Source organism: Orbicella franksi, chromosome 12, assembly GCF_964199315.1.
Source record: "Orbicella franksi chromosome 12, jaOrbFran1.1, whole genome shotgun sequence".
NCBI classification, from domain to species: domain Eukaryota; kingdom Metazoa; phylum Cnidaria; class Anthozoa; order Scleractinia; family Merulinidae; genus Orbicella; species Orbicella franksi.
In genome coordinates, this window is record NC_138156.1 from 23,505,496 (window position 1) to 23,530,288 (window position 24,793).

General features: G+C 40.3%; 2 protein-coding genes across 3 annotated transcripts; both read right to left on the reverse strand.

The window, feature by feature from the left end:
- Positions 1-2,075: 2,075 nt before the first annotated feature.
- Positions 2,076-13,963, reverse strand: LOC145464223 (uncharacterized). Its single transcript, XM_081448053.1, has 9 exons — positions 12,247-13,963; positions 10,996-11,131; positions 9,717-9,937; positions 8,225-8,774; positions 7,050-7,255; positions 5,106-5,389; positions 4,232-4,410; positions 3,733-3,791; positions 2,076-3,053 (listed from the first exon to the last, which is right to left on the reverse strand). The coding sequence occupies exons 1-9, from the start codon at positions 12,630-12,632 to the stop codon at positions 2,663-2,665; spliced, it is 2,412 nt and encodes an 803-aa protein (XP_081304179.1). The 5' UTR covers positions 12,633-13,963; the 3' UTR covers positions 2,076-2,662.
- A 3,536-nt stretch (positions 13,964-17,499) lies between these two features.
- LOC145464247 (enoyl-[acyl-carrier-protein] reductase, mitochondrial-like) lies at positions 17,500-24,787 on the reverse strand. Of its 2 annotated transcripts, none has more exons than XM_081448080.1 (10): positions 24,429-24,787; positions 24,237-24,334; positions 23,260-23,394; positions 22,407-22,550; positions 21,543-21,645; positions 20,245-20,347; positions 19,838-19,911; positions 19,392-19,452; positions 19,144-19,216; positions 17,500-18,573 (listed from the first exon to the last, which is right to left on the reverse strand). In XM_081448080.1, exons 1-10 carry the CDS (start codon positions 24,557-24,559, stop codon positions 18,407-18,409), a joined length of 1,089 nt encoding a protein of 362 aa, XP_081304206.1. In that variant the 5' UTR covers positions 24,560-24,787; the 3' UTR covers positions 17,500-18,406. The 2 variants fall into 2 exon arrangements, with proteins under 2 accessions (XP_081304206.1, XP_081304207.1); XM_081448081.1 differs by having other exon boundaries at positions 24,422-24,519.
- Positions 24,788-24,793: the final 6 nt, after the last annotated feature.

Below are 24,793 nucleotides of genomic sequence, written 5' to 3' on the forward strand. Positions count from 1 at the left end.
CGTTTTGGTCATAAATAGGGTATCGACTTTAGCTGATTTTGGTCATAAATAGGGTATGATTTTTGGACCCTAACCTTGATATGGGTATGTTTTCAAGAAGAAGCCACGTTTTCATCATTATTTTATGTAATCAACAAAAGCTCTTCACAAATTATGTTTACGGTAATTTAACATTAGTCTGAACTAGGGAACTAATTATGACGCAGGTCTGAAACAGGGTTTTGATGTAAGGGTCAGGTCATCAATAGGGTTTCAAATTTTTGGTCATAAACTGAGGGTAGGGAATATCGCATATTTTGGTCATAAATAGGGTAAGGCTTTTGGGAAGCGGGCCGCACACCCCCACCCAATTTTTCTGGGAGTATCCCCCCCCCCCCCCCGGGGCGGCCGTAAAGTAACAGAAACATCTGTCGTTGAATTTTGCTACTGAAATGAAAACTATTATTCTAGAGTTCCGACACATTGAAAGTAATAATTCTTCTAGTGCAAGAACTGTCCAGTTAGCAAAAACTTGAGCTTCTGACCCACGCGAGAGCCTTGTCGGGCCGCCATTTTATGTCACGCAAAGGCCTAAACTTGGAAATTCACCTCCTTTCGAGTTTAAACTTTGTAAAACGTCAAGTTCTAAAAGGCTCCTATAGTCTGATGAAGCTAAAAACTTCAGAAGAATTTGTAATTTGTAATTTTTGAAAATGAGATCACATGAAAACCGGCAATATAGGGGTTGATGAACCCAGGCAGAAGAGTTCACCAGACTGGATGACAAGAGTTAACGAGGTAACGTAGGACTAACTGTACTTTTCATGGCGGCTTCCTTGTTTTCTCATTGAATTCCGTGCCCAAAGTCTGCGCCTTTTTCTTTTCTTTTTTTTTTTTTTTCATCTCGGTAGCCTAGCCTGGCCGGGCTGAAATTTTGAAAATGAACAGAGAACACGTCTCGCCAGTACAGGACTTGTACATGTACACAAAGACGCCGACCTAAAGTTCGCGAGTGCAAGGGGAAGGATGGGGGAGGAGGGGGGAAGGGAGACGGCTTAAGTTCATGTTTTCCCTGGATGGGATGTACGCAGACTCGTCCATCGATTGATAATATGATAAAAGTAGACGGCCAAGAGTCCGTGAAAGACACACTGTCCCCCCCGATAAGATTCATGTACTAAATTTTGACTTTCACCCTCCTTCTCCCCACCAATACTGACAACCACAGCTAGAATTGGACTGCATGTATAACCTTTTTCCTTCCTTGATTAACTTAAACACAGTTGACTCTACTAACGGCCACGGCGAGCAGTCCGTACATTCACTCTTATGTCAACCTCTCTTCAACAGCAACGGCCACTGAAACGCGTCCCTACTGCCAATAAAATAACCTCTCGACAACGGTCAGTTAATCAATGACTGGCGAACGGTGTACGCAAAATCCCATTTCTTTCTTGTAAAATTTAAGGTCACCAAACTTGATCCGTGGTGCGCGCGCGTCATTGCTCTCTTGTCTGTTTCTGTTTAGCTATTCGGTCTGCTTTATTGACTTATTTTGATTGTTACGTACAGTTTATATGCTAAAAAAGACATTTTTTTATAAGAAAAGAAATGTTGCACCCCCCGAAAAACAGGTGTCATGTTTACACCCCTACCTACCCATAATGGCCTCTTCTCTACAACAACCACTTTCCTCTGTGCTCAAGGTGGCCGTTGTGGAGTGGTTCGACTGTATAGAGAGCGGCACCCAGTTAACAAGCACATTGTGTGGATGTTTTCGTGGAGGATGAAACTCAAAAACAGGCTTGCGAGGTTTTACCGTATGCCGCATGAATAAAGCCTGTGTACAGGGGAATAACTCTCCTAACCGTCTTGTTCTCTTGGATGTTACGTGTACCATGCAGTACCGGCAGTAGGTACAAATTGAAGGGCGTGCTTAAAACACGAAATGGCGAAATGGCACCGCGGTCAGCCTAAATAGCGCTATTTCGTCTTTTAAACACGCCCCAGATTGAACTGTTCTGAGGCTCTTTACTGTCCCATACGGTTATCCTCGCGTTCCCAATATGATCTCCTTCTAGAGCAAGTGGCGTCAATATCAAAACAATCATTTATTTAACATATTTTCCAACATTATAATGCATAAAATGCGTGCTTGTGTCTATTTCTACTGGAACTAAAGCCTGTTTCTGACTCGTTTATTTTTTCAATTTTTAAAATATCTTTTTGCCAAGCATGTTGCTTTTCAATGACTTTCCATGACCTTCACTTAAATTCCATGACTTTCCAGGCCTGGAAATTGAAATAACAAATTCAATGACTTTCCAGGTTTTCCATGACCTGTACGAACCCTGTTGTATCAGCCTTGCAGTGGTCTTTGACTTCTCATCGTTTAATGGATGGCTACACCAAGATGCAGGGAAAAAATCTTTACCCGCATTTCATATCTCGCAACGATAACAATAAAATGACTTAATTTTCGCCATCTTCCCTAGAAAGTCTGCCAAGACCTGATAAACGGGTATAAAATCTAAAATTTACATTGAATACGTAACACTATTCTACCATTTTCAAACGAGTTAAGATGTGGATCACAAATTTAATAAACCGTAGCTCTATTGACAAAAAAATATTTATATCTTGCTTCTAAAAGTCGTACAACATTGTGTGGGAAAGCTCGTTTTTAAACATAGTGCCTATGTTCAGGCTTTGGGGGCATTTTTCTGTGGGGCATATCTGCCATGGCGCTCTTAGCACCTTTGACCGGTTTGAGCACGTAACTACATTCTTCCTCTCCAAGGTCCTTGTTCATGCACTTAATGTACCTATCAATATGGCTCTGGAGGAAGGACAGCGGAGCGGACCCTTGGCTCAACACCTGGTAGTGGAAGTCTTGAAGGCTAAATCTCTTCCCCAGGGCCTTCTCGGTCTTGTTGCGCAGCTGCATTAGTGCCAGTCTCCCCAACATGTACGCGGTGGCCTGACCCGGATCGCTCTGATATCTGGTCACTTCCTTCACTGCAAAGTCTGATGTGTCCCAAGCATATTTTTCAAACATCTTAAGAGCCTCGGTCCTGAAGAAATCAAAAATTCGGTTTTCAGAGAGATTGCAATGGGTGGAAACCCAGAAAGAGCATTGAAATAAGACGAATACTCCTACAAGCGAGAAGACGAAGATATGTCGAGTGACTGCGATTTCCCAACGATTTGATTCCCTATGACAACTTTCTTTGACTTTCACGTCATCAAATTAAAAACTGCCAGACACGACCTAAGGCCCCGCCCACACGAATCCGGATATTTTTGAATCCGCAACTTTTTCTTTCCGGATACGGCTTCCGTCCACACGCATCCGGCGAATTCGGCAGCGAATTCGGATGTTGTTGAATCCGCTCTCCAGAGTGGAAAAAAATAAATCTGCAACCAATCCGATAACGTGTGGACGGCGAATCCGTGTATTATTTTCGAACCCGATGACGTAGCAAACTCGAGTCCAGTCTCTTACTGAACAATAAACCAATACGGCGGCACAACGTGTAGTCCTAGTTTCTCTAGAGTGAATCCGGATACCATCGGACGCGTGTGGACAGGCGAATTCGATTTGAATACGCTGCGTGTGGACGGGGAAATTTTTCAATCCGGAAAGAAAAAGTTGCGGATTCAAAAATATCCGGATACGTGTGGAACGGGCCTAATTCCAGATTGCGTTGAGGACATAATGAGACATACTGAGACATACTGATAAATGCTCACCTGGTCATACCACGAGTGTGTAACCCAGTGTCCACAATAAGCCTTACAGCACGCCAGGTCTACAACACAAGAAAACAGAACATATCAGTCTTCGTATAATAAGCAAAAAGCGCACTTCGAAGTAATTTTTTCAAACATGAAACACTGTGTTTGACCACATTTCCAAACGCCGAGAAGAGAGTTGAAAACACGATGCGCAGCGGAGTATTCTTGACGAACTTCGAGGCGTTTGAAACACTGTCTTGAGTGTTTGATATATCTTCTCAATCGAAACTAAAACTAAGGAGGAAGTGGAGAATTAAAATCGTAAAAATCTATACTAATTAAGATCAGATATCCAAACATCGTAACAGTCACGATTTCCTTTGTTTAAACTTGAATAGTTATCAATGAGTTTGAGAATGGTTGTGGACGCTTGCTCAACACGGTTATGGCTTAGAGATATAAATACACGATCGTGCAGATAACTGGCTCTGCTTTAAAGCTTCTTTATCCTCACCTGCCATTTAACCATGCCATACTTCTGCAGCAGATTGTCCTTGTAGGTATCGGTGTCGTCCGAGAGAATAGGATTCTCACTGTATAAGCCCCATCCCTCGGTAAACGCAGTGTAGTAAGTGATCTGATCCAACCAAGCAGGAACGCCACCGCACTTATCTGCAAAGTGCTCTACGTGACCTGCAAGCAACGAATACATAGTGATTAACAATACTGCCAGAGCCCGAAAAAATTGCGTTACGCGAAGTCACGCAACGCTTTGCCGAGAGAAGGCTTGCGTGACAAATCAAAGCATGCACTACATTGCTCGCAAAAAAAATTTGGATGATTTTAATTTGAGACAAAAGGAGTGTCCGAAAGTAAAACTGCCTGAAATGTTGCGTCTGAAATATTTCCAGTACAGTTTGAAACTTCTAAAGCAATCATTTTACTTCATGGAGCGAACTCTAGTTAAGACACTGCTTGAGATATATACGTAACGGCATGATGGAATTTGTTATCTTCTCGTAGATGTATCTGTAAAACTTTGAGGCTATAGTAAAACTATCATTTTCACAGATGTCGCTTCAGGCTAATTTCGCGTTTTGTAGGCGTAAATTTACCTTACTGTTTCAGCAAAGTGTCCGACATTTTGTCTGAAATTTGTCCGAAATGGGATAAAGTGTCCGAAAATTAAACGTCGGCAATTTTTTGCAAGTAATATATGCGATGACAAGCTACTGACCACACCCATCTTGCACCTGTGTATGGTCAGCAAAGTGTCCGACATTTTGTTCGAAATTTGTCCGAAATGGGATAAAAAGTGTCCGAAAATTAAACGTTCGAAATTTTTTGCAAGTAATATATGCGATGACAAGCGTACTGACCACACCCACCTTGCACCTGCGTATGGTGACCTGGTCTGGCCTCGTGTCCAGTAACAGACCACTCCTGAAAGACTGGGCCAAAGTCTTTAAGAAAAAATGGCAGGCCGAAGTATGTGGGCTTGGAACATTCTGCATCAGATTGTAGAAAGAACTGAGCACCATTAGAAGGGTTGTAATGAGGTAGCATCTCTATCGGACAGTTTGGAACTGTAACCTTTGGACCAGTGAAATAGAATACCTGGTTTATCTTTGGATAAAGCATGCCCATCACCTGACGGCAGTACCGGGCCCACCTGTGAAAATAAAGCAGTTGAATACCATGCCATTCTCAAGACTTGGATAAATGGCCGAAAATAAAGCTTGATGTTGTCGTTTATCATTGTTGTTGTTGTTGTTGTTGTTGTTGTTGTTGTTGTTGTTGTTGTTGTTGTTGGGTGCCTTGGTGTCTTTCATTTCATCCACCCTAACCCTAAACCCATTTTTGAACCTATGACTTTTAAAGATCCTTTTCAAGTATCCTTCAAGGAGTTAACACACAATGCAAAGATATTTGATGTGTATGGCTCTAGAAAAGAGTTGGCAAAGATCTATCCGAGGGTGAAGTATTACTTCATGAAAATTTTCAGATTTTAACATACAGTCAAACCTCCGGTTGCGAGTACGTCTCGTAAGCGACCACCTCTCCTCAGCGACCAGTTTTCCAAAATACCAAAAGTTTCCAAGTCGAATCACTATACTTGGAACCTCTTATAAGCGACCACCTCTTGTAAGTGACCGTGACCACTCTTAGAGCTAAGAGTCTGAAATTTTCTTTTGTTTTTAACCTCCTGTAAACGATCACTTGACAGATAATAGAACAGAAATTGGACAATAAGGTGTTGTGACATTATTACATTCCTGAGTAGTACAAGAGACAGAAATTTCTTAATGGGAAGTACGGATTTTTTTCTCGAAATTGAATTTTCACATGAGTAAGACATTCAAAACATGGGGTAAGCAGTTACAATATGCTAATGAGGCAAAATTGTGACCCAATATGGTCTAAGCTCTCGTAAGCAACCACCTCCCGTTAGCAACCACCTAGGCTTGACATTATGGGTGGTCGCTTACAGAAGGTTCAACTGTAAGCTGTTTATACAATCTTGAGAGACCCTTGAGGATTCTGAGGATTGCAGCAAGTTTGACAGCTCAGGACTGTTGTGGAAAACTAACAAATATGTTCAAGATCTTGAAAGAACCTTGAAGATCTTTGGGATTAGAATTATTTAGTGAAGAACCTCAAACATTTTTTTTTCAAAGTCTGCATATAAGCTAAGTGACCCACAAGGCCGGAGCTTATCCCGATTTCCGTAGCATGAAGTGACTAGGAGTATTTCTACTCCCCCCTGGATAGGATGCTAATCCATTGTAGGGTTACCCCCCAGCATTAAGTTCACCAGTACCCATTTATACACCTGGGTAGAGAGAGGCACTGTGAGAGTAAAGTGTCTTGCCCAAGAACACAACGCAATATCCCCAGCCAGAGCTCAAACCCAGACCGCTGGATCCGGAGGCGAGCGCACTAACCATCAGGCCACCTCAAACATAATGCCACAAAAATCTGTGAAGATCCTCGAAAGGTCTTTTACCATGGCAAGACTGTGGTGATAGAAAAATTACAAGGGGCCCAAAGTTTCCTAACCATGAAATACAAGGTGCCCAACACTTACGATAAATATATGGAAAACAACCAGTAAGTTTTTCCAGTCACCCAGAGGCAGAAGTTAGTTGCCTGTGGCACCCGACACTTCTAGAGCTCAGCCTTGCAGGGAGGATACACCCTCATTATTATTCCTACTTTATTCTGGCATGAACAAAAGTTCAGTCAGTCATTTTCTTATCTCAAGAACCCCTTTAATACTTTTGTGGCCGATTGGTGACAGGACTGATGGGGTTCCACTGTATTTTACATACTTGTTAACAGCCTTCCATCTGACTGGGCAATACTGCGCAGCTGTTTCAGGGCTGGTACAATTCTTGAATGCAATCTCATCTGATTCGTTTTTAGGAAATGAGCCATTGTTGTGCCACATGCTAGAGGAGTTAAGCACCTCTTGGAATGCTTGGATAGCTTCTGCTTCATCAGATTTTTTAGTGTACTCTTTGGCAATGGATATCACCTAAAATGATCAAACAAACTTGTGACTTCTAAATCACTTGTCATCATAAAATAATAATAGTAATAATAATAATAATAATAATAATAATAATAATCTTGATCAATAACAATTTCTTAAAACATAAGCATGTGAATATTATTGTTAAAAGCCAACATTTTGGCGTCATTGTGACACCATTCTGAAGACAAAGTGAATAAATAATGTGAAGATTTGATTTCTATACAGTCTCCACAAATTAACATAATAACAAAGGATCGCAAGTCCTTCAAGTGAATACCTTTGTGTGAATCAAGTCCATTTGCACGTTAAGGGATGGTTATATAATAATAATAAAATTTAACAAGAATAATGATAATAATTAATAATAGTAACAATAATAATAATGATATTTTTTAACTTCTGTTGTGCCAATGTCAATGTAAAAATTTTCATAGGGCATCTGTCAGCATCTTAGTTTGTTTTTTCTAGGTCCCTCAGTATCAGTCAAGAGAATCTTCAGTAATTAGACATAATTTTACCACATGAGCCTTACAGAGGTACAATAAGCAGAAATTTAAACTCTTAAAAATCAATTGAAATATTGAAGTGTTAAGGTACCTTAAACATAGTACAAAAGACAACAGCAATCTCCTCTAAAGCAAGGAGGTCACCATGGCAGCACTATGAAAGTATGGGACCTAAAACTTGCTAATGTTCAAAAAGAAATTCAATGTATATGCTTGGGGGCAAACCTTTTCCAGTCATACATGTATATTTCTTTGTAAAAACTGGCAAGTTTGGGGTACCACATTTCCATGAGTGTTTATTTCAATAAAATATCAGAAAAGTGGAACACGGCAAAAAGGTCCACTGATCCGGTATCATAGATATGCAATGTGTGCACAGCACTACAGCAGCTATTAGGCTAGTGGACTTGATACCTTCCACTTGCTTAGTACTAGCAGTCAATAATTTCTTTAACCCAATTACCTGATCATAGAAGTACTTAAGCTGCCTCTTTCCTTCTGCATAGATCTCCTCAGGGGAAATATCAGTAGTCGTAAAGTAAGAAACAATCAACTTGTAAGACTCTGCGCCATTCAGTGGCTCTCCAGTAGGTAGTGTCTTTGTTGTGGGCTTATCTTTATCTGGTACAAGTTTGTTGTAAACATAATCGACAGGCAAGTTCGATAATCCACTTGCCAGATCATTTGGCAAACAGTGACTCTTGTGCTCATTTTCAAGGTAATTAATCAAGTCCAGCAATGGTTGGCCAACACCTTCCTTTAATGCCTCCTTTAACGAGGCATTTACGTTCTTGCCACTGTGGTCTTTGGTCCATTTGTCGTCCACTCCTTTGGACAAATTAACTAGGTATTTTGCATTCAAATAACTTTTAGCAAACCACTCTTTAAGAACTCCTTCTGCTTTATTGGCCAGTGAAAGCTGTCTGTATTTCTCTTTAAGGGCATCCACCCCAGCTTGACAGTCTACTACTGTACGTACCATCCCTGATTTCACACCAAGTTGAACATTTTGCCTGTCAAACAAACATTTGTTAATAACAAGTTGTAAGAATTTGTTCAGGTATATGGTGTCTAAGGTGTGCAGCAACATTGGAGGTGGAGTAGGCACGTATTACAGAAGGAAGAAACTTCTGTCATTAAGAGTGTTGTACAATGGACAGCAGAAGGAAAGCAGAAAAGGGGCAGACCAAAACCAACATGTCACAGGACAGTAGAGGAAGAGCCACAACAACATCATCTATATTGGAGCACAATCAAGAAGGCCGCAAAAGACCAGTTAGAATAAACAGTCTCCTTGCTGCCCTTTGCGACAGCCAGCGCTATGAGGATGACTGACTGACTGACTATCTAAGGTGTCCATTAATCCATGGTTAGAAAATTTATTCTTGATTCTCAATAATTAACCTCCAATGCAAGTATGTTTTGGGCACACAAATGCACATTTTTGTATAAGGCCGCCATCTTAACTTTGGTAACTATGGAGGGTTTGAGTCAGGGAAAATTTGCCAAGGGAGTAGGTGTGCTCCCCCACCCTCTGCCCCAGACCTCTAATGGTCAAGCATCCAAATGCAATCCAAGATGGTGGCATCAAAAACCTAGTTTATTGAGCACTCTGTTCCAAAATTTAATTAATAATGCCTGCACTCTTGAGTGGCGTAACTTATATGACACTGTCCTTTGTGACTCGAGAAGCAAAATGCAAACAACAACACTTTACGTACAACTGTATGAAAATTGGGAATGGTCTGGAAAAAAATTCATTTGAGACAACCCCCCTCCCCCCCTCCGGAAATTCCTGGACCTTTGATCCCCAACACCCCCTGGAATTTCAAATACCTTCCGTTGGGGGGGGGGGGGGGTATGGATATTTTCTGGAACTACACATTTGAATTTACTGTTAACTTGACCCACCCCTCCCCCCTCCTGCAGACACTAGGTAAGAACACTGACTGTACCTGTAACGATCAATTGGGGTCTTGTGTTTCTTGAGAGTATCAACTACAAGCTGCACATCATCATATGTCTTAGGCTTGACATGATATGCATAAGCGTTGATGCTGTAACCAAGACTACAAATTGGCTGCCAACAAAACAAGTCGGGACCCAACATCCAGTCACCAGCATAATAGTTCTCAGCATATGGGAAACCAAATGTGTGCTGAAGAAAATGTTTTACCTGAGGAAAAGACGTAAGTAGACAAAGCACAATTTTAATAGATCAATTTTGATATGTTAAAATTCAGCCAAAACAACAGACCTCAGCACGAGGCTCTGGGCAATAACTACAGAGTTTGTGGGGTTTATTCCCCCAAGCCTCGTGCTGAGGTCTATTGTTTTAGGCCAAATTTTAATAGATCAAAATTGGTCTATTTCTTCAATGGCCAATTGAAAGTGTCTAACCCTGAGGAGGGGACTCCTGTATAAAGAGGATGGGGGTGCTCATTGCAAATTTTGAAAAGAACCCCTAAGAGGTACCAAGATACTGATTCATAGGCATGGCTTGAATTTGGTTTCACCCCTAAGAGGTACAAACTCTAATACCATGCCTGCTGTGGACCTTTTGTGGCTGAACACTTAAAGAGGTACCAAAAGCACTCTTTAACCCCTAAAAGGCATGACGAGCACCCCTGTCCTTTTCATATAAGAGTCCCCGTGGGAGAAATGTGCAGTTGCAGAAAATCCACACCCACCCCAAGCTGGGTTATTGGAAATACCAAGGGAGGAGAGGTTCAAAAGCCAAAATTATTAAAGGAAAGTAAAACCAAAATAGAATTTCTACAGGGATTGTAGAGGGAAAGGGCAAACCAAATAAAACACTGTGGGAGAGATATGGATATTTTGTGGTCCAGGGCTTGAAAAAGGTGCTGTCCCATTGTTCCAGACAAGTAGACTTTCCTTCTGGGCAAGAAAAGTTTCATTCTCACTTGCCCAATGGGCAAGGGACCAGGCAGGTTGTCTACCAACTATGTCATTAAAAGAGTAAACTAAGACTTGCCCAGAGCAAGCAAAATTTGAGAGCTATTTGTCTCAAGGGCAAGCTGGGATTTAAGTTTTTCAACCCTTGTTAGGTTATATTTGTATTAGGGATGATTGATCATTTGATAAAATACAGCCTTCCTCTGTCTGATTTTATTTTTACACGTACATTTGTGGGAGTTAAATCCAATAATAGGTAATGCATACATTAAAAATCATTTTGTTGAAGGTCTTACTAAAAATCCATCCTGTAAGTACCTGAGCTAGTGCTTTCACCTCCCTCGGTTTCATTTTATTTTCATCAAGTTTAGTACTGTTAATTTCTTGAAGCAATTCTTTGGCTCTGTCTGTCTTTATCTTCATTTTTTTTGGGTCAGGATTGTACGGCATGTACCTGGAAAATTATAAATAATTAATTAAAATTACTGACTAAGATGGATTTATGTAAATGATTTAATGTGATATCTGTATTATCTGCTTTCTCTGATGTTTTGGCAGAAGGTTTAGAAATTTTAGGGAAAACTCAGTTTACTAGGGGACTAAAACACCGTCATCACATCAAAAACTCAAAGTGTTTAACAAGCTGATGAACAATATTATTGTTGTGTACACAGCTGTAAGTTTCAATCAAATGCAATCAAAGAAATGATCAATAGTTACTTGATTTCAGTTGCCATTCTAATAAAACACAATTTCAAAACAATTTTAAGCAAGAAAATTAACAAAAGTAAAGCAACATGACAATTCAACTTGATGTCATCATTGTCAAGCGGATTCTCATGCAAAACTTTTTACCTGAATGCTTTCATGTCACATTTGCTAATTCATTTCCTTACAACTTAATTTCTATAAATATGCCTTGTTGTTATTTTTAATTTATTCATTAGACAATGATGACATGAAGTCGATCTTGGTCGTCAAAACGTCATGTTGCTTTACTTTAGTTAATTTTCGTGCACTGCATTGATAAGATTGTTTGATAATCAGTAAGAAGTCTGTAGACTTCAGCCTGTTGATTTAGGGTGCGTTCCTTTGGGGTGATCTGGATCAGGATCAGTGATCTAAGATCACTCGGACCATGCATGGTGCATCAAAGGAACCGGTTCCTTTGATCCGAGTGAGATATTGATCCAAATCACCCCGCAGACACGCAAGCTTAGCCTTGTTGACACACTGTTGACATCTCTAGCTATTTGTTATACATTTACCATTCCACTTGCACGTCATTCGACCAAATTAGGTAACAAGAACATGGCATTGTCAACACAAGTCAAGTTACACTTAATGCACCGTTTTGTGCATGTGGCCATAAACATGACAAATTAAGCTTATTTATAATAATTAATACCTTATTCGATGGTTTTGCAGATAATAGTCACGAGCATGTTAGCTATTTCTTGCATTTTTCCTTGCCCCTTCGATCGGGCCTCGAAAATAATGCCCGGCTGTGGATATTATGCACTTAGCAATAAAGGCAGAATCGGCCGGTGGCTTGTAATCGAAGCTTACCTTTTCCTAACATGATCATCCATTCTTTCAATGCCAGGCTGCCAAAAAACTTGATGCGAATTGAGAGCATAGTACTCTGATTGAACTTTCTTTAGGAAGTTCTGCAGGTTCGCCCGACCAGCCTCATCTGAGTAACTACAACTACCATCGCCTGTTTCGTCCTTCGTGGGGCAGGCCTTCGAACCAGCCGTCACAGCAATCATAAGCGTTATAAAACCCGCCAAGAATAGCATGGATGCTAATCCCAGAAGAACCCTAACCCACACAGGAGTAGATGCAGATTTACGAAAGGTCACTGGAGGCGGTTCTTTCTCTGATAACGAATATTCAGATGGTGAGAGCATGTCAACCTTCTCAGAATCCTTCCTCATGAAAACACTATGCATCTCGACAGTTTAACGTATAGACGAACGTAATACTGAATCAATATACAGCACTGTCTCGGCGTCCGTGAATAAATTGGTTATCGCTATATGCGCTTGCTGCTAAACAGAAGAATTATAAGCTTCTCCAACAACAGCTCACAAAGGTGCCTGGGTGCCGGGCATATGTAACGCTCTGTGAGCGCGTCACGCATTCTTTCCTCTTCGTCACCAGAGCCCGCTCTTTTTTTACCAAAAGGAAAGCGGGCTCTGGGGAACGAAATTGGCGGGATACAAGGGATGAGCCCGTAATGAGCCAATGAGCTTTTTACTTAGGACAGTGTAGCCTGTGATCAGGCTCCAGCGTCGAGCGCGAAGGCATTAGACGAGCGAAGCGAGCGGTCACATGCTAGAGTCCGATACTGAGTCCTCAAGTAACCCGGGTGGTTTTTTAGGGGGCGGGCGCGAACGGAGGGAGAAGGGGATCGCTCGCGCTCGTCCCCACCCCCCCCAAAAAGAGTCCCCCTGGATGCCAGTAGATGTCATTAATTAACATTTTATAGTTTCTATCGCACCCTAGATAGAAATTTTGAAATAGTTCGCAAACTTTCCCGACACCTCCTTTTATACCGGTTCAGTGGATAAATTATAAAACGACAGATTTCTGCCCTTTTTATACGTCCATCTAGTTCCTCAACCAAAAGGTCTTAGATGACACATCTATCACGAATGGCAACTTAAACGCGATCTCTTTCGACTGAAGATCAGTTTAAACAGACTTTTGCGGGTACCTTTCATCACGACAACTGGACGAATAATTACACAAATCTCTGCAGGTGCGTAAAAAGATAAAAACATGTTTGCGCTATGGGTCTCTGGGTAAACAGCGTTCACCGGGCAAATAACATTGCCATTAATTTTTCCGTAGCCGTATACCGATAAGGAATTTAAAAAACACTGGAAACGTAAGTTAATATAATATAGTATAATACAGTAGGACCCCTTTAATCCGGTCACTAACAGACCATAAAAATCTGGCCGTATTAACGAAGCGGGCGTACTAAAGGGGCTCTTTAAATAAGAAAATGACTGACCGATCTTTTGTTCGGGCCAGAGTAAAGTGACGGTAATAACGAGGTGGCCGAATCAACGGGTTGGCCATAAGGCGGGGTTCCACTGTACCTTAATTACTGCGCACGGCTTCCAGTGGAGGGTAAGATCCACCACAGCAATGTCAAATTACGCGACTTGCATAATTTAAAAAATCTTCATTGCCTCTATTATAGCTTCTGAAAGTAGGATTAGGTCACACTGGAATACACTTCTTTTATAAAGTTTCAAAATAAACAGTTCACAGCCGAAGCAGGTTAAAATTTAAGAGTACCTGCCCGTAAAAATCAGACAAATTCTTAATTTCGCGGCAAGGGTCGAAAATTCGATTTCGCTCATATTCTTATGGCAGATAGGCTAGGGCATGACAAAAACTACTGGATAGTTTTTTTGGCAAAATATCCTTTTATTTCAAAGAAATATGCAAGTTACCAAATTCCGTTAAAATCGTCATTTGACGCACCATCGTATTAAACAAGTTTGAGAGCCTCGCATGCAAAACCACATCATTCTTCCGTCTTCAAAACACTCAAATATTTTTGTGCAGTGTTTAAATGTGTACTGGGTTGATTTTAGGGAATGTTGCGTTGTCTTTTTGGGTGCACAATAATTAAATTTCGAAGACATGTATTTTCATTCACTTAAAAGTACTTCGTGAATATAATTAATTTTCACCATGTGCGAAACCTTCAAATGGACCAAGCTTCTGGTGGTTGAATTGCAGAAGGATGGTCTTCAGATTCCTGTAAAAATTTCGTTGGGCAAATGATTGTGAGCGACGCGAGAGCTTTTCAAAGTACGTCAAAAATGTAAATATTTGACCATCCGTCGTCAAATTTCAATTTACGGGTTAGACGTATATTTTAGCATGCGCCACATGACTTGACCTATGTTAAGTTGAAATAGACACAGAGCTGATAATTTCGAAATGCTCTAACCTCATTTGCTGTAAAAGGCAAGTCCAAAGTCGATTTGACGTGTTTCTATCACCATTCGTCGCACATAAAGCAGAAGTTTGCTTTTGTTTACATAACGTCCGATGTACATCGCCAACTGTCAACTTATTTAACGGTAGAATACCATGAATCTGTGACCCTCGTTCGACACATATGATCACCACTGCATCTAAGTCAAAAACGGCTAAGTCATTTGTAGATAGTTGCTTGCTTTGCACTACACCAAAATATTACGTTTGATCATCATGATTTGATGGCTTGAATCCTTGCTTGCAGCGGTTCCTTGTTCGTCACGCAATTCTGTCATCCCATTTTAGGGGGTAGGGGTGGGACAATTTCTATCCTGATACGTAAGGCTCCGTAAGGCTTGGAATCACTGGGAGCACGCAATCGTGTTGAGTAGGGTTGAGTAGGAAGAGATTAAATTAAGAAATGAAAAGAATGAATAATTTACCATTGCCCCTGTTGTTATCTTTTACTCGACCACCGCTACCTACATGCCCCTGCGTAATACTGTAACGCTCAACTCATACCTAGGTCTTTTCGCGCTATGCAATTATTTTTGGTTTACATGTAATACAGTGGGCTACCCCCGGGGAAATGGGTGGCGACCGCTTAATGGGGTTAGCCGCTTAAATAGAGGTTGGTGTACCTTGAATATTTAATTTTTCACTATCGGGCTATAAATTTCTTGTTGAACATGGAGTCAATTCAATACAATCATGATAGACGTGTGTTTGAATTATCACTCGTCATGCACCTGCAATTTCAGACTCTTATCTGCCATCGCCCTTTCCAAAACAAAGTTCTTAAATTTTGGGTGGCCGCTTAATAGGGGTAAAGACAATAATGAAACCCTTATCGGAATGACCAAATGATGGCTGCGGAGGTAACCGGTCAATAGGTGTTTTATTTACAATATTTTACTGACGATAATTTTGGACTGTATTGACAACAGTCCTCTATTTTCTGTTACATACCAATGCCTCGCCACTAAGCAAACAACTGATACGCCAAACAAAATGGCATGGCCAGGGCTATTTACTCATGTAATTACTAATTAAATTTAGTCTGTTTTTCTCACGAATTAGACTCGTTGTGATTTCCTATTTTTATTTCAGCTAGTTCTTGCTTCATTAATCTATAACTTTTTTATGGCGATTTTCTTAAAATTCTAGTGAGTACAGGTACTAGCTTTATCAGCTGTTGTCTGAAACATCAGAACGTACAACAAACGTGATATGGACCGAGGCCACGTACACTATAGAATATGATTATATAAATATACACATATATTATTATATATATGAAGAAACAGAAGAACAATGATTAAATTGTTTCACTTATGCTGAGAGTACTCTATACAAAAATAGATCAAAATGTGCAGCATATGCCGTGACAGCACTGCGTGACGAACAATAACGGCTGTAAGATCGTGCTGCGCCGACACGCTTATCAGCAATGGTCAGCAATCGATCAAACGCAATATTTTGGCGCAGCGCAAAGCGAGCAACTATCTACAAATGTCTCAGCCGTTTTAGACTTTGATGCAGTGATGTTCATATGCGCAGAAAGATGGTCACGGATTCATAGTATTCGACCAATATTAGGTTGACAGTAGGCGATGTACATCGGACGTTAACCTTGTGTAAACAAAAGCGCACATATGCTTTATGTGCGACGAATGGTGAGAGATGGACTAGAAACACGTCAAATCGGCTTTGGACCTGCCTTTTACAGCAGATAAGGTTAGAACATTTCGAAATTATCAGTTCTGTGTCTATTTCAGCTTAACATAGGTCAAGTCATGTGGCGCATGCTAAAATATACGTCTAAGACCCAGTTCAGACGCCGAACTTTTCATGAGCCGAACTTAATTCGAATTTGGACCGACCCAAATTATCAAAAGTACACCTGTTGATTCAGACGTCGAACTTAATTCGCCGAACTTTATTTAGTTTAAACCAAAACACATCGAAATGTCAGCGATTTTCAGGAAAAGTAAAAACTGCTTGTAAAATACGTTATAATAATCTATAGATTAGGTTCGGCTCATGAAAAGTTCGACGTCTGAATCAAAGCCGTTCCAAAGCCAAAATTCCCGGCTGAGCTAGGCGGGAAGAACGGCTGGGCCGTTCCAAATTCAAATAGCCGTTCTTAACTGATTCAGACGTCGAACTTTTCATGTACTTAATTCAATGTATTTGGTTCGGCTCATGAAAAGTTCGGCGTCTGAACTGGGCCTAACCCGTAAATTGAAATTTGACGACGGATGGTCAAATATTTGCATTTTTGACGTACTTTGAAAAGCTCTCGCGTCGCTCACAATCATTTGCCCAAAGAAATTTTTACAGGAATCTGTAGACCATCCTTCTGCAATTCAACCACCAGAAGCTTGGTCCATTTGAAGGTTTCGCACGTGGTGAAAATTAATTATATTCACGAAGTACTTTTAAGTGAATGAAATACATGTCTTCGAAATTTAATTATTGTGTACCCAAAAAGACAACGCAACATTCCCTAAAATCAACCCAGTACACATTTAAACATTGCACAAAAATATTTGAGTGTTTTAAAGACGGAAGAATGATGTGGTTTTGCATGCGAGGCTCTCAAACTTGTTTAATAAAATGGTGCGTCAAATGACGATTTTAACGGAATTTGGTAATTTGCATATTTCTTTGAAATAAAAGGATATTTTGCCAAAAAAACTATCCAGTAGTTTTTGTCATGCCCTAGCCTATCTACCATAAAAATATGAGCGAAATCGAATTTTCGATCCTTGCCGAGTTATTTTTCATTTTTATGGACAGGGACTCTTAAGTTATGCATAACAAAACGACAGGTATACTTTTCTCAACCAATAATTGTTTATTTATCTCTCGAATAGCTACAACTCTTAGCCCTTGTTTCTGCGTGAAAAATTGATCAGGCTCTCACGAACAGACCTCGATTTCCACTGAACACATGTCTATGATATCTAGGATGACAACAAAAGGTTTCATTTTATGATATGACATTTATGGGCGTCTGTATTTTTTGTTTAAAATGGTGAAAATATTTATCGCATATTTTTCTGTGGGGCAGTCCAGTGCGCAGGTACGAAAATTACCTCGCAAGAGAAGACACGGCGCGCGTGTAAGCTCTTGATTATCAAACATTGCGCGTGCACTTGTCAAATTGCTTCAGTCTTTGCTTTCGTGCACGCTAATCAACTCTATTAGACAATGTTGAAAATGCAATTTGATTAAAACTGTAACTCGAATAAGCTTCTGTCTAAGCAAGCGTAAACACGACCGATGATGAATTTAAAAACTGGTTAAAGATCACTTTCTGTTTTAAGCCTCCTATGTGCTCCTTATTAAGGTCGGCAATATATTAAACTCCTTGTCCGTCTCGATACATTTCACGATTATCTTTTACAAGACAATCTGGGGGAGCGCTAGAAAATGTTACCATGACGCTGGAAATCTATTCAACAATACTGACATTGTTTGTGTCACGGGCTTATTAAACGGTCAGCATAGCTAAAGATCTAAATCTGATTTCCAGTCAATGACCAGACGCTTTGCTAATTTTCTGAAATAATCACCGGAAAGCTGTTTTTTGACGCTTCTTTAAGTAGCTTCAAGACCTATCTATTAGCTCAGTTAAATTTCCTCTGTAAGGTTTCTCATTATTCTCAGAAGCAGCTATTCTTCTCAGCTTCCATCACAAAGGTGTTTTCCACAGTTACTTGTTCAGTATTAAAAGTTGCTTTGTCGTTGAGTACGGCTGTAGCGCCTCGGAAATTGCCATCTTGAAGTCGCTCAAGGGATGTGTCTTACAAGGCGGAGCCCTCAGCTGTCCTTTCTCAACCATACTACACACTTCATTCAACATGTTAACTTTGCTGGCATCTGTAAACAACGACAACATGACAAGAGTCAGATGTAGTAAAGAAAGCCAAATAGTTAAGTGTAGTAATTTGACTGCTTTTCTGCGACAATAAAAAAGACTTAAGTGGGTTTCGATCTAAGGTTAAGCTACGTGACGGGATAAGCATCTTGAAAAGTTGAGCCTCAGTTTTTCAAGTTCGTCGTTTGTAATCCGCGTTAATCTTCTCCATCCTGAACCATCCTTGTTCCTTCATGGTTTATTATTATCTCTTTGGCGTTTTTCTGTCTTAGTAAGCTACTATTTTCAGGTCTCCTTCAATTTAAAGGTAGTCTTGTACGTGGCCAAAATAAGTCACTGAGCTCGGATTACTTCTCTATGCCAGTATCACTGCGGATTTAGACCTTTCATTGATTGGACTCCTTGGATTTAAAACGGGGTGGGAGGAGGGAGGGGGAGGAGGAAAAAGAGGTGGGAGGCACTTATGAATTTTTAGCCACCCCCCCCCCCCTTTCCTGTTCTGTCCTTTCTTCCACACCCTTTCTGGTCAAATTTAATTGCAGGTTACGTTCACAGTCGAAGGAACCTCTTACCCTTCTGATGATCAATGTTCCACTGAGACATCCAGAATCCTCTAACGCTCACGTCTTGAAATATCAGCGAGCCCTAACCGTTAAAAAAAGTTTGACATATTACACATATTCGAGTTCGATATATTTCTACATAAGGGCCCAATACTACGCTTACAACTTAAATGGTTTACAATTTATCAAAAAAAGGTAAATGAATAAATAAATTAAAGAAATCAAATCAAATCAATCAAAGAATCTCGTTTACATACCGTTGGTACAGTAACAGGTTGCTTTGACATTCCACCATAAGTCACCATCGTTCCTTTAGGTCTGAAAATAACAGAGCTAGTTAATGATTACAGAACTTTCAGAGTTTTCACAATGTACTTCAGCTAAGCTCCCTATGCCAATCCTCCGTAGGAAAAAAGAAGGCGACTGCACATTTTACCACAATACCAAGCGAGCCTAATACAACCCGTAAAGTACAAGGAAAGCCATGTTTTTGCAGTATTTGTCCATGTGCTATCGACACTGTGTACGCTGGGTTCGAAGGTTATAGAGCATTCCTGTATGTTTTTATGAGCGTTGTTTAAGTTTCCATGCGCTAAGAGTTATGGGTAAATGTACCAATGGCCATCTTTTTTTCTACGGCGGATTGTACACTGTTAATTTCTACCAAAACAATTTTTACCAACATACAATGTATACATCTCACCCCAAGTAGCGAAACAGGCCCATGGAGCTCTTTCCTCCAACACAATTGAGAGCAAGCTTAGGTGGCTTGATTCCCTGAAAGGAAACAAAAAAAGAAATAAAAAATAAAAAATAAAACCTGTCACACAAATTTGGAAAGGTAGTATCTGTATGGGGGCCAGAGAGGAGGAGAAGACCAGGTCGACCCAAAACCACATGGAGGAGGATAGAAAAAAGGGGTGCGGTTGGGTGGCAGTCATGGGTGACTGTAAGGGCTCTAACAGTAATCAAAATGGGTGGAAGGAGAACGTCAAAGCCTTACGTGCTTTACGGCATGGAGAGATATAGGACGGTATAGGGTATAAGTCGGTAAGATCCATGTAGTGACACAGTATTACTAAGATGTAACTTGTACAATGCAAGACTGACCTTCATTGTCTCTTTCATTTTGGAGCTTTTCAAGTCTTCTTCAGTGGCAACATAATTAGCACCTAGGTCTTTGAGATGACTCTTCAGTTCCTCCACATTTGGTCTGAAACAAATAATTATTGTAGTTTACTGTTTTTCAAAATTCAGATGAAATGGCTGGATATAAAACTATCTGTGAAAAGAAAGTTGTACGAATTTAGCAACAATATGCTAAGAAGAGAGCCTGTCACGGAATTTAAATCTACCACCGTTTTACCTTATGTCCAAGAAGTTTCGGAGTCTCTCCGCCGCTGCCTAGAACAACAAGGCATTCGCACCGTCTTTAAGTCTGACACGACACTTCAGTCACACTTAGTGCGACCAAAGGACACCGTCAACCCGGCTAAACAAGATGGTGTTGTCTACAGGATTCCCTGTGAGTGCGGCAAAGTCTACATTGGGGAAACAGGGAGATCTATGCAGGAGAGGATCAAAGAACACGACAGGGATATACGACTCGCCCGTACCCAGACCTCGGCCGTTTCTGAACACACCCACGAGACCGGCCACTATCCTATCTGGAATGAGGTCAAGTTTATTGATCGAGATCCTCACTGGTACACACGTAGGGTCAAGGAAGTTATTCACATAAGACTTCACCCTAACAACATCAACAGGGATAGTGGAATTGAAATTCCTGAAGCATGGATACCCACGATCAAGAAACACAACAACAGGAGAACGGTACAACAGCGGACCACTGAGGGAACAGCTACTCGCCGGAACAATGGAACAATAGGAGGATCGAAATGCACCAATCACAGCCGACCTTTGTGATATAAATGATACCGTGCAATCAGTCGACCTTATCGCCTGAAGAAGACTAGCAGTAAGCAGTCGAAACGTCGCGATCTACATCTCAAGTGACTACATCGTGAGACAAACGATAATACACTTTATTATTAATATGCTAAAAGTTCTATTTGGGCCTAATATCATGCTGATGGAGAAGATACTGTGTGATTTTTTTCCTTTCCTCTGGCCATTTCCATCCCCACTACCTCTCATGGGTCAGTTACTTACTGCACTTCTGCTCTAAATTTATAACTGTGCCATGAAATGACAACACCACAATTGGTTGGGCTCCTTTCAGAAATAAGCAACAGTGATAAGAGGTCATGCAGTCTATCAGAAATTGCTGTGGCAGGGACACGTTTTGTATTGCAATATTTAAATTGTGCTGTGCAAGTTTTTTTAAGATTTATAGGTGCAATAATTTCCTGTATAAAATCAACAAGAACCAGTCAGATAAGTGCCACCTGTTACGAATGATGTTAACAGTCTTGATTCCCCAGGCAGCCGCTAATTGGATAACAGCTTGACCTACTCCACTGTTAGCACCATTTTGAATGACTGCGTCACCTTCAACACAAACACATATATCTGCTAGTTCTATTGAATTTCAGTCGAGTTATTTCTTAGTTTCCTCTGCAGCCATTATTAGGGTCGTCACGCAACGCTTCTCCCCCACTTAGTGGGGGAGAAGCGTTGCGTGACGACCCTAATAACAGCTGCAGAGGAGACTAGTTATTTCTAGACAGTACTGATATACATGTACATGATCCAAGTCAGGTTGCTTAAAAGAAAAAAAATATTAAGGACCCATCTTGCCAAAAATCAGTTCATGGGATCAAAACTCAAACTGAACTTGACTTACATAGTCTTGGTCACCAATTCAATAGAATCACTCCTTTTATTTTGCTGGATCATGAATACCCGAAATATTCCATCATGGTCTGGCAACAATTGAGCCAGTCCATTGCTAACAGAACAAGGTCCTACTACCAGTAATTAATTTTAAAATGCTACTAGCGAGAGAAACAGTTAATATATAAAGGATATCACTTGCCAGCCCAAAGATATGTTGAATTTTATTTTCAAATGGTAAAAACAGTTGTTTTTAACACATTCAAATCCAGAGCTTTTAGGTAAAAAATGCATTTTTTGGACATTTTGGACATTTTCCGCCCGGATATGAGCCAAATTAGCTCCAATCTACTCAAAAAGGTATTTACAACATGACAGCATGCCTTTCTTTGCATTAGCATTTTGAATTAGCCCGTTTTTGGCAAAAAGCTCCCAGAGTCAACAGGTTAAACCTGCAACACCGTAAAATGGATTACCTGGCTCAAGGTCCTCAAAGTCCTTCAGTAATCGGAATGCAGTACATGGGTTTACACTCACTGTGGCTGCAGCTTCCACAGGGAGACCAGCAGGGATTTTCAAAACCTGATGCTCTAATACCACCAAGTGTCTACACCAGGAACCTATATTAAGAATTAAAAGGAAATAGAAAACATTTTTATTAATGAATTGGTAAAAGTTCAATTGAGGCCTTACACTACTGTAAAATGATATTGAAATCTTTTAAAAAATCCAAGCTTTCGTCGATCTACAGCATCATCAGGGATAAGAAAAAATATTCCGCGTAAGGCTTATATACAGATGTAAAGTAAAAGTGTGTGAGAAGCGAAAGAATGTGGGGGGTAAAATGCATGAGATAAATAAGATACAAACATGAATAAAAACGAATGATCATATTTGTATCTTATTTATCTCATGCATTTTACCCCCCACATTCTTTCGCTTTTCACACGTTTTTACTTTACATCTGTATATAAGCCTTACGCGCAATATTTTTCTTATCCCTGATGATGTCGTAGAACAGCAAAAGCTTGGATTTTTTAGAAGATTTTAATATCATTTTACAGTAGTGTAAGGCCTCAATTGAACTTTTACCGATTCATTCAAAATGCTACTGAAGGACAACATTCAACGATTATTTTTATTAATATTTACATAATTACATAATAGTGATTCTAGAGGCTCACACACTACTAATGTCCAATAACTTTAAAAACTAAATTGCAATTTGGTTACTGTAAATTAAAAAAAGATTTAAGTAATAATCAATCTTAAAATCCATGATTGTTATGTGTAAAACATGAGGATATATAGGAAAAGTGCCATCAGTACCTAGACACTGATCTGCCCTTAAGACCACGTGATCTCCTGTGTTGAGGTCTTGTACTTCATTACCAACCTCTGTGACCTCTCCAACACCCTCATTTCCTCCAACAGCTGGCAGAGCAGGCTTCAATGCATAGACACCTGAAAATGAAACAGGTTAGACCTTTTCAATATTACTTCAACTAAAGCTGTGTGCTTTGTCAAATAAAGTGGAAGACACTGTGGCCTTATGGTTTGATTCTTCTTGTCAACACAAAGTATCTGAACCTATTGAGCAAAATGGGAAGGTGAGCAAGTAACAGCAGTGGCTCTCTTTGCATGTTCAGAGGTTGTTATTGAATTTGAATGCATGTAAATACAAAAAAAACAAAACAAAAAAAACACCAAATCCATTTTTCCCTGAACAAAAATTAAATGTACTGGCTTGGAGGGGGGGGGGGGAGGGTGGGGGGTAACATTTTACTGACTGTGTGGTTCCAGAATGTATCCATACCCACCAACCGGTAAAGGGGTGTAAATTTCCAGGGGGGTGGTGGAAACCAAAAACAACCCCCATGGTATACCGGTAGATATTTTCTGGAACAGCATGATTGGGAGCATCCTTTTCCATCTTAGGAAACTTCCAGAACAGTCTCCGTCCTTAGGGTGAGTATGGTAGTCTGAATTTCAGCCACCTCTTCCCTTTCCCCCGAGGAGGGCACGGGAGTAAAGGGAAGAGATGGCTGAAATTCAGACTACGAGTATGGATACTCTTCAGTTCCAGAAAATATCCACACTCCATCCACAGAAGCAACTGAAATTTTCTGGGGGTGGGGTTCTGAAAGACAAAAAAATTAAAGAAATAAAACTTAACTGGAACTTCCAGAGGGGTGGGGGAGGTTTTAGACAAAAATCCCTTCTGTAGGGGAGGTATGGATATTTTTCTGCAACTACACATTTCATGGAGCTGAGCTAACAATCATAAAATAATTATAATTGACAACCTTGTATCTGATTGATATCAGCAGGATTTATTGGTGCTGCCAGCATCCGCAGAGACACAGAACTCGGACCAAATTTTCCTGTTTCAGCCTTCTGTAACCTGTTTTTTTTATATAAGAACACACAAAAGTTTCATGACGTCTAGAGAACGCACAGTCAGTTAATCCTTTTTTTCTGGCTTTCTCACCTCTCACCTCAGAACTTTCTCTGGATCCCCATGTTCTGAATAAACTATGGATTCAGACTTCGTAGAGAACAATCGCCAAATGTAAGGCAGCTGGGCGCTTTTTCTTCCAGACTTCGGTTGCAATAACCTAGCCGCCATCTTGGAGTCATACTAGATTCCAGACCTACTCTACCCATTTCTCTACTTCTCAACAAAATGTCAGAGTTGATGTCACGTTTGTCATGAGAAGAGACCCTGTCCAGAAGTTGACTTTCTGTTTGAATAGTTACACTATGTGATTCTTTGTCTGAGTTAAAGCAAATATGAAACATTGTTGTGCAAAATTAGCAGATGCAAATAAGGGTAAATTTTAGATGCAGCTGCTGATTTCGA

Excerpts from the sequence above, each read along its gene's own strand:
- LOC145464247 (XM_081448080.1), bottom strand. The coding sequence starts at position 24,559 with ATGGCGGCTAGGTTATTGCAACCGAAGTCTGGAAGAAAAAGCGCCCAG. Across the intron at positions 24,335-24,428 it reads GATCCAGAGAAAGTTCTGAG|GTTACAGAAGGCTGAAACAG; the intron begins GTGAGAGGTGAG and ends TAAAAAAAACAG. Across the intron at positions 19,912-20,244 it reads AAATGAAAGAGACAATGAAG|GGAATCAAGCCACCTAAGCT; the intron begins GTCAGTCTTGCA and ends GTTTCCTTTCAG.
- LOC145464223 (XM_081448053.1), bottom strand. The coding sequence starts at position 12,632 with ATGCATAGTGTTTTCATGAGGAAGGATTCTGAGAAGGTTGACATGCTC. Across the intron at positions 7,256-8,224 it reads TTAAGTACTTCTATGATCAG|GTGATATCCATTGCCAAAGA; the intron begins GTAATTGGGTTA and ends TGATCATTTTAG. Across the intron at positions 3,054-3,732 it reads CACACTCGTGGTATGACCAG|GACCGAGGCTCTTAAGATGT; the intron begins GTGAGCATTTAT and ends TGATTTCTTCAG.